Source organism: Aquarana catesbeiana, linkage group LG12, assembly GCF_042186555.1.
Source record: "Aquarana catesbeiana isolate 2022-GZ linkage group LG12, ASM4218655v1, whole genome shotgun sequence".
Classification (NCBI taxonomy): domain Eukaryota; kingdom Metazoa; phylum Chordata; class Amphibia; order Anura; family Ranidae; genus Aquarana; species Aquarana catesbeiana.
Window position 1 is genome coordinate 26,483,125 of NC_133335.1, and position 11,424 is coordinate 26,494,548.

General features: G+C 45.9%; 1 protein-coding gene across 2 annotated transcripts in view; it reads left to right on the plus strand.

Annotated features, from left to right (window-relative positions):
• The window catches only part of YTHDF1 (YTH N6-methyladenosine RNA binding protein F1), a 56,658-nt gene extending 46,593 nt beyond the window's left edge, over window positions 1–10,065 (plus strand). For both annotated transcript variants that reach the window (XM_073607468.1, XM_073607470.1), the window contains exons 5-6: window positions 2,798–2,859; window positions 9,427–10,065. In XM_073607468.1, coding sequence (XP_073463569.1) covers window positions 2,798–2,830 — 33 coding nt within the window. In that variant the 3' untranslated portion in view covers window positions 2,831–2,859; window positions 9,427–10,065. The remainder of the gene's footprint in view (window positions 1–2,797; window positions 2,860–9,426) is intronic.
• The last annotated feature ends 1,359 nt before the right edge of the window (window positions 10,066–11,424 follow it).

Consider the following 11,424-nt stretch of genomic DNA (forward strand, 5'->3'; position numbering starts at 1 on the left):
CAACCAAGTCTTCAATTTCACCTCATGTTGCTACAGAAAAGAATTTTTCGTGGCCGAGAATCGTCTTCTTTTCTTTCCGGGAATTTTCTTTTCTTGCACAAGCGCATTTCTTTTTCGACTTTACATTTCTCGCACGATTACTCAAATTTGATTGCTGCGCAAAAATTGTCTGTTGCTGCAGCCCACTAATGGTGCGAAATACGAATGAAAATTCTTAGATAGGATTTTCAAAAGAAAATTCTTTGGAAATTCGACCCAATGTATGGCCAGCCTTATACGTCCTGGTAGGGAGGTGGTTGTAACAGGCTTATGGTTGAGACTACAACCATTTTTTTTTCAGCTGGCGACTCTGCTTCATGTAAAAATTTTCCCGAGCGGCTGGGCAGCCACTGGAATACTTTTTACAGGTGGCGCAAGGGGGTCCCACCGCCGCCATTACCGGAAGCCCAGGAGCGATGTCACCGGCAGCATCCATGTCCAGCCTCACAGTGAGAGCAACTGAAGCTGTTCCTCCCACTGTGTGACCTCAGAACCAGCAAGCGTTGACTATGTTGTGACGTCACTTCCGGGTCCGGCTCTTTGTTTACTGGCTGCATAGTGTCTGATCGGCTGCACTGGACCCAAAGTAGAGATGGGGGATCTAATAGACCACTCCCCCCCCCCCCCCCCCATCTCTCCATAAAGGGTAACTGTCATTGCTATTGCCCTAAAAAGGATGTTTACTTTCCTTTTGACTGCAATAAAAGTGATCAAAAGTTTTTTTTGTAAAAAAATAAATAAATAAATCAAAATATTTTTTTGTTTAAAGCGCCCCCGTCACCCCGTGCTGACATGTAATGGCGAACGCAAACGTCGGTCCCCGGACGCATATGTTAACCGTGATCGCACCACACATGTGGGGCATCCCCGTGACCATCAGAGCAAAAGCAGTAATTCTAGCACCAGATCCTTCTCCAACTCTAAACTGGTAACCTGCAAAGGCTTTTAAAGCGTCACCTATGAAGTCACCATTCCTCGAGCACGCGCAATTTTAGAGCGTGACATGTTGGGTATCTATTTACTCGACATAACATCATCTTTCACGTTATACAAACAAATCGGGTTAACTTTACTGTTTTTTTTTTAAATTATTTATTAAAGTGTGTTTTTTCCAAAAAAAATGCATTTAAAAGACTGCTGTGCAAATACCATGTGACATAAAATAGTGCAACGACCGCCATTTTATTCTCTAGGGCAGTGATGGTGAACCTTGGCACCCCAGATGTTTTGGAACTACATTTCCCATGATGCTCAACTACACTGCAGAGTGTGTGAGCATTATGGGAAATGTAGTTCCAAAACATCTGCAGTGCCAAGGTTCACCATCACTGCTCTGGGGTCTCTCTGGAAGATGGAAATCAATTTGTACCACCACTACAGTGATTGCTGCTGGCTTCTTGTATCCTGTGCCAAGCAGCTGCTAGTGAACACAGAAGGTCGCACAGTGGCTACAGGATCTGCACCTCATCCAAACGGTGAACGCTTTGCATTCATTGAAAGAATGCAAAGTGTTTTCTGAATGGAGCCGGTGCTAAGCAAGTGACAACCTGTGTTCATTAAAGTGATAAAAAGCTTAGGGTTACTAAAATCAATTCTCTTTGCGATTTAACAAAAAAAAAATGTTATCTGCTCTGTGCAGAGGTATTGCACGGGGCAGCCCCAATCTTCCTCCTCTTGGGTCCCCCTTTTTCTTTGTCCCCATAGCAAGACGTTTTAGTAACCTCCTCTTCTGGGGTCCCCCTGCTGGTGCTTTGGCTCCTCCTCTTCTTTGTGTGCACCCATAGAAAGCTGCTTGCTATGGGGGCACACCTGTGGTCTCACTCCCGAGCCACGCTATGTGTGCGTCCATAAACAGTGTGGCTCGGCCCCTCCCACCCACCAGTATTTGATTGACAGCCAATGGCTCCAGTTGCTGCCTGTATGTCCTGTGAGAGGAGCAGAGACCAGCACTGCTGCAGTCGGGCCCGGCGCTGGATCTAGAAAGTACTTCAGGTAAGTATTTATGGAGGGGTAAGGGTGCAATACATCTACTGGGACATATTTCAAATGTCCTGCTTTCACAGAAGCCAGAAGCCAGCGGCAGTTGGCAGTGACTGTAGTTATGGTGTGGAGTACAAAAGGAAATCACTCTCCTGTCTCCTTTTATGTAGGGGAGGGGAAATTTTCATCTAAACCAGCTTGTACACAGTTGGTTATCACAGCTTTGCTGCCAGTACTTAATTGGTGGTGGCTGGGAAATTGGGGGGGGGGGGGATCCAATTGTCCTGCTGTTGCCCCAAGGGGTTTGGGTTTTCTGTGTGGCCCATCTGTGGTTTGAGCAGCTTAAAGGGTATATCTGGGAAAGTATAAAAACCTCTGTGTAGCTCATCTTGTGCAGTTTCCCAGGTTTTCTCTTTAACCACGTAACCGCCGGAAGATTACCCCCCCCCCAACCCTTCATGACCAGGGAGTTACTTTACCTGATAATTGCGCGGTCGTGCGACGCTGTACCCAAATAAAATTTGTCATCTTTTCCCACAAATAGTTTTCTTTTGGTGGTATTTGATAATACTGTGTTTTATTTATTTATTTTTCCGTTCTAAACAAAAAAAAAAGACCAAATTTTAAAAAAATTACTTTAAATCTCCTCCATTGATGTCAGACCACATGTCTTCACATTCCTTTACTGTGCCGCTGTTTTCATTCATTGACCTCTTCCTGAAGGGGCTGTCTATGTTCTCTCTGCTCAATTGTTCTTATCCCTTTTTCATTTGCATAGACTGGCAGTGGCATCCGAGACAGGAACTGCTAGCAAACGAGAGGGAGAAGAAGGTTTGGAAGGTAAAACATTCTGCTTTGCATTTGTTGGCCTTTTTACAGGTTGTGACATCATGGGAACGATTTGTCCATTCAGCTCTTTCATCAGTTCAGAAGGAACATGGGGTCATGACAAAATACTGAAGCAGGGTCTACCTTTTATTGAAAAGCTCTTTCTAATGCCGTGTACACACGGATGGACTTTTGGACCGGACTGGTCCGACGGGCTTCATCGGACCTGCAGCAGACTTTTTCGGACGAAAATCTGACGGACTTTAGATTTGAAACATGTTTCAAATCTTTCCGACGGACTCGAGTCCAAGCGAAAAATCCGCTCGTCTGTATGCTAGTCCGACAGACGAAAACCAACGCTAGGGCAGCTATTGGCTACTGGCTATCAACTTCCTTATTTTAGTCCGGTCGTACGTCATCACGTACGAATCCGTCAGACTTTGGTGTGATTGTGTGTAGGCAAGTCTGTTCCTTTGGAAGTCCTTCAAAAGTCCATCAGAAAGACCGTCTAACCTTTGATGCCGAAAAGTCCGCCCGTGTGTACACGGCATTAGATGATCAGCAGATCTGAGCTACAGGGCAGCTCAGGTTATGAGCAAATATCTACTTTCCTGTAGAAGCTGTTGTGTTCTGCCCCTTCCCATCTCCTTGTTAATCTTATTAAAGCCAAACTAAACCCATCCATTTAACGGTTTCCTAAAAACAACATTCAATGCATAACTTGCAGTTGCTTGTGCTCTCAGCCGAACTGTCAAGCTATCACAAGGTGGGTGTCATACCTAATCGTCTGCAGCACCATGGCAACTGAAGATGAAACAGAGTCCAAGATGGCAGCTACTTCGGCTGTAAAGCAGGGGTCTCTAAACTTTCTAAACAAAGAGCTAGTTTACTGTCCTTCAGACTTTAGGGGGCCGTACTAGAGCCAGTGGGAGTAGAGAATGTCCTGGCATCCACTGGGAGTAAACTATGCCCCATCGTTGGTGTCGGTGGGAGGGCTTGTGCCCAATCGTTGATGTCGATGGGAGGGCTTGTGCCCCATCGTTGGTGTGGGTGGGAGGGCTTGTGCCCCATTGTTGGTGTCGGTGGGAGGGCTTGTGCCCCATTGTTTGGTGTCGGTGGGAGGGCTTATGCCCCATCGTTTGGTGTCGGTGGGAGGGCTTGTGCCCCATTGTTGGTGTCGGAGGGAGGAATGGTGCCCCAGGGGCCGAATAAAGGAAGGCAAAGGGCCACAGTTTGGAGAATGCTGCTGTAAAGGGTGAGGGGTTGTAGTTCTGCTTTGAAAGACCATTTAGGGGTGAGGCCCAGGATTGGGAGCCTCATCAGGTTAGGGTTTAGCATTTGCCTGTATATGTGGATCTAGTGGTCATCTGGTTTTCAATAAAGTCTTGTGCCTTATTCATCAAAAGAATTTGGACCCCCCCATTATAATGAGTTCAGGTGCTTCTAGTGAACAGTACTGATAATGCTAAAGCATACAAAGACACCAACCTTGTGATAATGGTTTGGTGAAAGCCCTTTTCTGTTCCTGTATGACTGTACTCCTGCGTACAAAGGCAGCTCCATGAGGACATGTTTTGGTGGGAAGGAACTTGAGTTGCCCTGACCTCATGAACATCTTTGAACTGAATTAGAACACCAATGTGAGCCAGGTCTATCTTCTACAGCATTAGTATCCGACCTCACATTTTCCTTTTTTGGCTGAATGGGCACAAATTCTCAGACACATTTCGAAATCTTGTGGAAGGCCTTCCCAGATAAATGGAGGTTATTTATTGACACATGCAAACTTCATATTAATGACCATGGGTCAGGAATGAGGTGTCCAACGAAGCAGAGGGAGGGGTGGCGGACGCGACTGCTCGCTATTAATGGCTGTGATGTTCGAATGGGATGTCCATCAGATCCTATAGGTGTGATGGTCAGATGTCCACATACTGTGGGCTCTATAGAGTTCCTTAGTCCATATCGCCCAGGTTTATGACCAGTTTGTTTTCAAAGGCTTCCTAGATGTGCTTTAGAGCACCAAGAAAAGCCAAGCGGTTTCTCTAGAGGAGTTCCAATTAATCTCATATGCAGAAGTTGTCACACCTGTCCAGCAAGAGGGTTACCTGTCAATGATCTAATTCTATGGAAATAAATAAAACCTGTCAGAAGGGAAATCTGATCACCTTATGGAAATATTATCCGGGCTGATTCTCTGGTGTTGGTAGAGATGTGATTCCACTTCACCTGTTGTAAACTTCATGTTGGTGACTTGGAGACTCCTGTTACTTTGTGCTTTGAGAATTGCCCAGGTTTGTAAGAGATTTACCCATTAAAAGAGAAATTTGGGGTTGGAAATAAAAAATAAAAAAACCCTTTTTATATTCACCTAGGTGGGTGCAGCATCAATCCAAGGCTGCATCTGTCCCCTGCTGCTCTGCCTTGAGAACTGAGCAATCAAACACCGCTGATCACTCAGTTCTGCCCTCTGCTCTGAGCAGAGAGCCAATATTGTCAATCACCATCTCTGCTTTCCCCTCCAGCTCTCTCACTGGAGCACTGGGCTGCGCAGGGGGCGGGAGAAGCTGCCTCAGTCTTCCAGCGTCTCGCTGAGAGGGTGAGCCAACTGCCTTTTTAGGCATCTGGGTGGATCACGACTGTAATGTCAGAATCGATCCAATGCCTGGACCTGACTGAGTAATGACAACTGACTTTAGCCCACTGTCGGCTGAATACGGGTCACAGGAGTGCCGAACAAACTGCACTCCTGTGATCCCCAGGAGAAGTATAGGCAAAATTGCTTTGGCCCTACTTCTTTTAACAGCTTCCCGCCAACCGTATTGTCAAATGACGGGCGGATGGGAGCTCACTCGTTCTGGGAGGACGTCACAGGACCTCTTCCCACTCTTGCTGCGCTCGCGCGCCGATTGTTGGTGCGCTCTGTCTCTGGGACACAGCGCACCACTGATCCCGGTAAAGAGCCAATCATGAGGCTCTTTACCTATGGGATCAGCAATCACATGTAAACAAGGAAATGCCGGTTATAGGCATTCCTCTCCTCGCGCTGACAGCGCATTAGGAGAGGAGTGCCCATCAGCGGCATTTTTTCACAGTGCCCTAATTGTCAATGATGCCAATCGGTTCCCATCAGTGCTGCATATTAGTGCCTCCTCATCAGTGCCCGTCAATGCAGCCTCATTAGCGGACATCAGTGAGAAAAATTGATAACAGAAACTTTATTTTTTATTTTTTACTCTCTTTTTTCATTTAGCAAAAAGTAAAAAACCCAGTGGTGATTAGATACCACCTAAAGAAATCTCTGTGTCTTATAAAAATGTAGTTTGGGTACAGTGTTGCATGACTGCACAATTTTCATTCAAACTGCAAAAGCGCTGAAAGCTGAAAATTGGCCTGGACAGGAAGGGGGTAAAAGTGGCCAGTAGGCAAGTGGATAAGGAGGGTAAGTAAGTGATTACAATCAGAATAAACATATCTGTGTCCAAACTAAAACCAATGTAAACTCAAGTTTTCAGTCTCCTCCAGACCAGTCGCATGATCTGGCTTCCCTGTGTCAGTCAGCGGCAAAGGGGATAAAGGAACGCCAACGACGGAGGGGACAAAGGAGTCTATGGGTAACGTCACCACTCCCAGCTGCTGTTGAGCGCTCTCTCTTCTCCCCTGCAGTTGCTACTGGTTGACACAGGAGATCACGTATATACATTTTTATAATACAGGTTAGTGAGAATAGGTGTTAGGACATTTTTAAGACTAGTTAGGTTGAGGTTGAAATTCCACTTTCATTTTTAAAAATCCTTTTTAGTATTTTTAGATCTCCAGCTTTCATTGGGGTGTACCCACACTGGGCACAGTTCACCGCCTTGGTCTTGTGTAGTGTGAGGACTGTTGGCAGCCATCCTTGGAGTGCATGTAGGCACAGGCTGCTGGAGATCAGAAAATAATTATTAAAATAATGACATGAAAGAAAGTAGAAAGGGCCATTTTATCTAAAAAATAAAGCAGTCGATTGACTTTCTGCTACTGGCACCTTATGGCCTTTTGAAGAGGAGTTCCACCCAAAAATGGAACTTCTGCTGATCAGATCCCCCCCCCCCCCCCCCCTCCACATTTGGCACCTTTCAGGGGGGGGGGGGCAGATATCTGTCAAATCTAGGTATCTGCTCCCACTTGCAGGGAAAGATCATTGCACATTGTGCGGCGAGCTACGTAATGTCTGGCCCCCCTCCTTCCGGGAGAGACACAGGTCCCAGAAGACAGCAGGGACCATTCAGATCGTGCACGCGCAGTAGGTAACGGGCTGTGAAGCCCTAAGGCTTCACTTCCTGTTTCCCTTAGCAATGATGCCGGGGCCTGCACCCGGAGCCGAGGGACGGGTTGGCTTCGGGTGCCGACATCGTGGGCTCCCAGGACAGGTAAGTATCCTTATATTAAAAGTCAGCAGCTACAGTATTTGTAGTTGCTGACTTTTAATTATTATTTTTTTTTTTTTTTACCCAGGCGGAACTCAGCTTTAAGCAGTTCTTTATGCAGGAGGCCAGCAGGTGGGCTCCTGATCATGTGATCACTGTAATTGACAGTCAGGGTGGTCAGGTGATTGGGAGCCCGCTGTACCGTCTCCAAAATATAAACTGTGATTGGGAGCTGTTGGTGAAAGCTTGGTCACAGTACTGGGGGCATGAACATAACAAACACCAGATGGGCGCACCCTGTTAAAGCCGACCACTGTGCTGCCATATATATACGTACAACTTCCGGCAACAAGGTAAGATACTCAGTGCTTTAGCAAGCTAAAGTGTTATCCAGTTAGGCTTTACATCTATAAAAGGTCAAGGCAACTGCAGTGTTGCTGTTCAGTAGGTTTATGGCTGCTTCTGACTCCTACTCTGCCCTCCCTGATCCCTAAAATGGGTTTAAGTTGAACGTGTGCTGGACAAAGTAATGACTTCCCCTTTAATGCCCCCCTCCACAGCCTCGCATAACGTTCCTTAGCTCCCCCATTCAATCACCAGGGGTGAGGAATGAAGGTCCTATGTAAGAGTACACAGGAACAGGATCTCCCCACTCACCCCCATGCGGCAGAGTGGGGTTCGTCACCAAGCACCTGAGTTTGCACACGAGGGTAAAGGGAGTCTTAAGGTCTCCTTCATACACAAGAGTGCTGAATATTTTCAGGCAGTTACTGCTGGGGAGTTTGAGCTTTAACCTTTGCCAGTCACGTAACACATATATGTACAGCAACATCTTTTCAGCTTTCAGCACAGTTGCACTTTGAATGACAATTGTACGGTCATGCAACACAGTACCCATATAAAAATTTTTTATCATTTTTTTCCTTCACTCAAATAGAGCTTTCTTTTGGTGGTAATTAATCAATGCTATGGTTTTTTTTTTTTTTGCTAAATAAATGAAAAAAAAGTTTTCATAGTTTATTATAAAATTTTGCAAACAGTTAATTTTTCTCTTTCACTAATGTGCACTTATGAGGCTGCACTGATGGGCACTTATTGACAGCACTGTTGGGCACAGATTGATGGCACTGTTGGGACTGCACTGATAATCAGTGCCTTGATTATCAGTTTAGATGTCCCTTTTAGAGAAGCCAGTTATCGCCTCTCTTCTCCGATCCTCATGATTTTAGCATGAGGAAAGGAGTGCCGATAACCGACATCTGTTTACCTCTGTGATCAGCTATGATTGGACACAGCCGATCACGTGGTATAGAGCTGCTGATTGGCCCTTTACCTTAAAGGAGATGTCCAGCCTGAGCTTTTTAGGCTGGGCTTCTCCTATGGGTCACAGGAGTGCAATTGGTTTTACACTCCTGTGACCCGTTTTCAGCGGAGAGCGGTCTGAATTCCACTCTCCGCTGACGTCACTGCCATCAGTCGAGGCACCGTGTCATCCCGACTTCCCAAGTCTGGATTCTCCAGCTACCTTAATTGATGGCAGTCTCAGCGAGCCGCTGAAACCGCCTCTCCCCATCCCTCCACAGCTCAGCGCTCCAGTGAGCGTGGAGAAGCAGAGAGGAGAGACGCTGACTGACAGGCAGCAGCTCTCCGCTCGGGGATCTGTGAGAACTGAGCGATCAGCGATGTTCAGTGGCTCGGTCATTCGGCTATAGCCCAGTCAACAAGTGGTTAAACGACAATGATGCCCAAAGGCAGAGGCATGATGTGAATTGTAGTTCCGCAACAGCTGGAGGGCCACAGGTTGAGCACCCGTGGTTGAAAGCAGGGGTCTCCCAACTACGGCCCTCCAGTTGTTCAGGAACTACAATTCCCGTCATGTCTGTGAATGTCAGTTTTACAATGCCTCATGGGACGTGTAGTTCTGCAACAGCTGGAGGGCCGTAGTTTGGATATCCCTGGTTTAAAGGATGCCAGGGCTGGGCAGGAAGTGGTTAAAGGGAACATTGATTCTCCGCAGGGGGAAAAGTTTACTTTCATTTGAGTGCTGGGTCCACTTTAAAAAAAAAAAAAAAAAAAAGAAGGTTTGCAATGAAACACGTTCCTTTTGTCTCATCGTACATTTATTTGTCAGCGATAACCAAATCTTACTTTGTTTTTAATCTCTTTGCAGGATCGCCAGACTCGAAGCAAACCCTAAGGACACGGCTTCACCTTTCTGAATAGAACTGATCTTAAAAGACAAAAAAAAACAAAAAAACAAAAAAAAGAGTAACTTTCAGAGGTGATTTAAACAATAAAAAAAAAAAAAAACTGAAATAGACATTTTGTGGTGCAGCCTGTAGGCCTGGGACTGAAATGACGCTTTTCAGTATCTGTATCTTCTAACGCAGGCTACAACATAACCTCCACTCCTAAAATAATTTCATTTTTTTTTTTCATTTATCTTTCTTTGTTTTTGGCCAGTCCGCCTGTCTTTCTTGTATCATTATACACCTGTAGATTATAAGTGTACTATTACTCTTCTTTCCCAATCCCCCCCCCCCTCCTCCCGACCCAAATATCTGCTATTTGTCCTGAGGAATAAAAAAAAAATATTAGTTTGTCAAACTGACCCCAAATTTGAAGGCAGACTTCAAATAATCCTTGACAAGAGAAAATTTCCTTTGCAGCCACTGTAGGGGTGGGTCCCGGCTCCGCCCCCCACCTCACTATATAACTAGTGTGACAACCTGTGAAATGTAATGAATAAGCCGTTTGTGCTGTGTTCCTGGGCACCTCCAGAATTTAATAATCAATGTCATTTAAACCATATCTGCTTCCGATTTGTCTGTTTTTGTTGCCGGTTTTATTTTGCAGTTTGAAGGTAACCCCCCCCCCTGCCCTCCAGCAGTTTTAAAGGTAACCCCCACCCCACACCCAATTTTTATTTTATTTTTTTTTTAAGCACATTCTTGAGCTACAAAGCAGAATACATTACACAGATTGGTGAATGCAAATTATCTATTTATGTAACCATGTATTTGCCAGAGAGGATATAACCGCAGTTGTGCAGCAATGCTTTTGGCTTGGTAAATGCTGGCAGAGGGTAATCTGTTATTTTGAAAGTGTATTAAAAATGTACATTTTCGTCAATGTGAACTGAATAGTGTCTGGAATTAAAAGGATCAGGTGGGGAATTGTTAGTACAGTAGTTGTACAGGTCAGTTAAAGAGGTTTGGGTTAGTTTACCTTTATAATAAAGTTTACAGCTGCACTCAAGGGGCCCCAGTAGATTTCAATGCTTTGTAGCTAAATTCAGCTTCTTTTAGATTACATACCTGTAGACCAAGCACATCTGTCGCAGAGCCAGAAAGTTATCATTCTGAGTGATCCATGCTGTCCTACATATTGGCTAAGATTGTTGGTTGAGTGCACCCCCATCATCACAGCAAGGAGCACTTCTCCATCGTCCACAAATCAGCGCATGCATAGTGTGCACTAACTTGTCCACAAATCCGCACATAAGCAGTGCTCCCTCCCTCAACCCAAGACCCTTAGCTCCCTCTGCTTTTAGCACTGCTGTGGCAGGGGGAGGGAGTGCATAATTGTGGACAAGGCAATGTGCTCTGTGCATGTGCAGATTTGAGGACTAAGCAGTGTGCACTGCGCATATGCAGATTTGTGGACAGGGGAGTGTGCACTGCGCATGTGTGGATTTGTGAACAAGGGAGTGCACACTGTGTATATGTGGATTTGTGAACAAGGGAGTGCACACTGTGTGGATCTGTGGACAAGGGAGTGCGCATTGTGGATTTGTGGACAAGGGAGCATGCACTGTGCATATGCAGATTTGTGAACAAGGGAGTGCGCACTGTGCATGTGCAGGTTTATGGACAAGGGAGCGTGCGCTGTACAGTGCTGATTTGTGGACAAGGGAGTGTGCACTGTGCATGTACAGATTTGTGGATAAGGGGGTATGCACTGCGCAGATGTGGATTTGTGAACAAAGGAGTGCACGCTGTGCATGTGCTGGTTTGTGAACAAGGAAGCGTGCACTGTGCATGTGTGGGTTTGTGGACAAGGGAGTGCGCACTGTGCATGTGCGGGTTTGTGAACAAGGAAGCGTGCACTGTGTATGTGCGGGTTTGTGGACAAGGGAGTGCGCGCTGTGCATTTGCGGGTTTGTGTA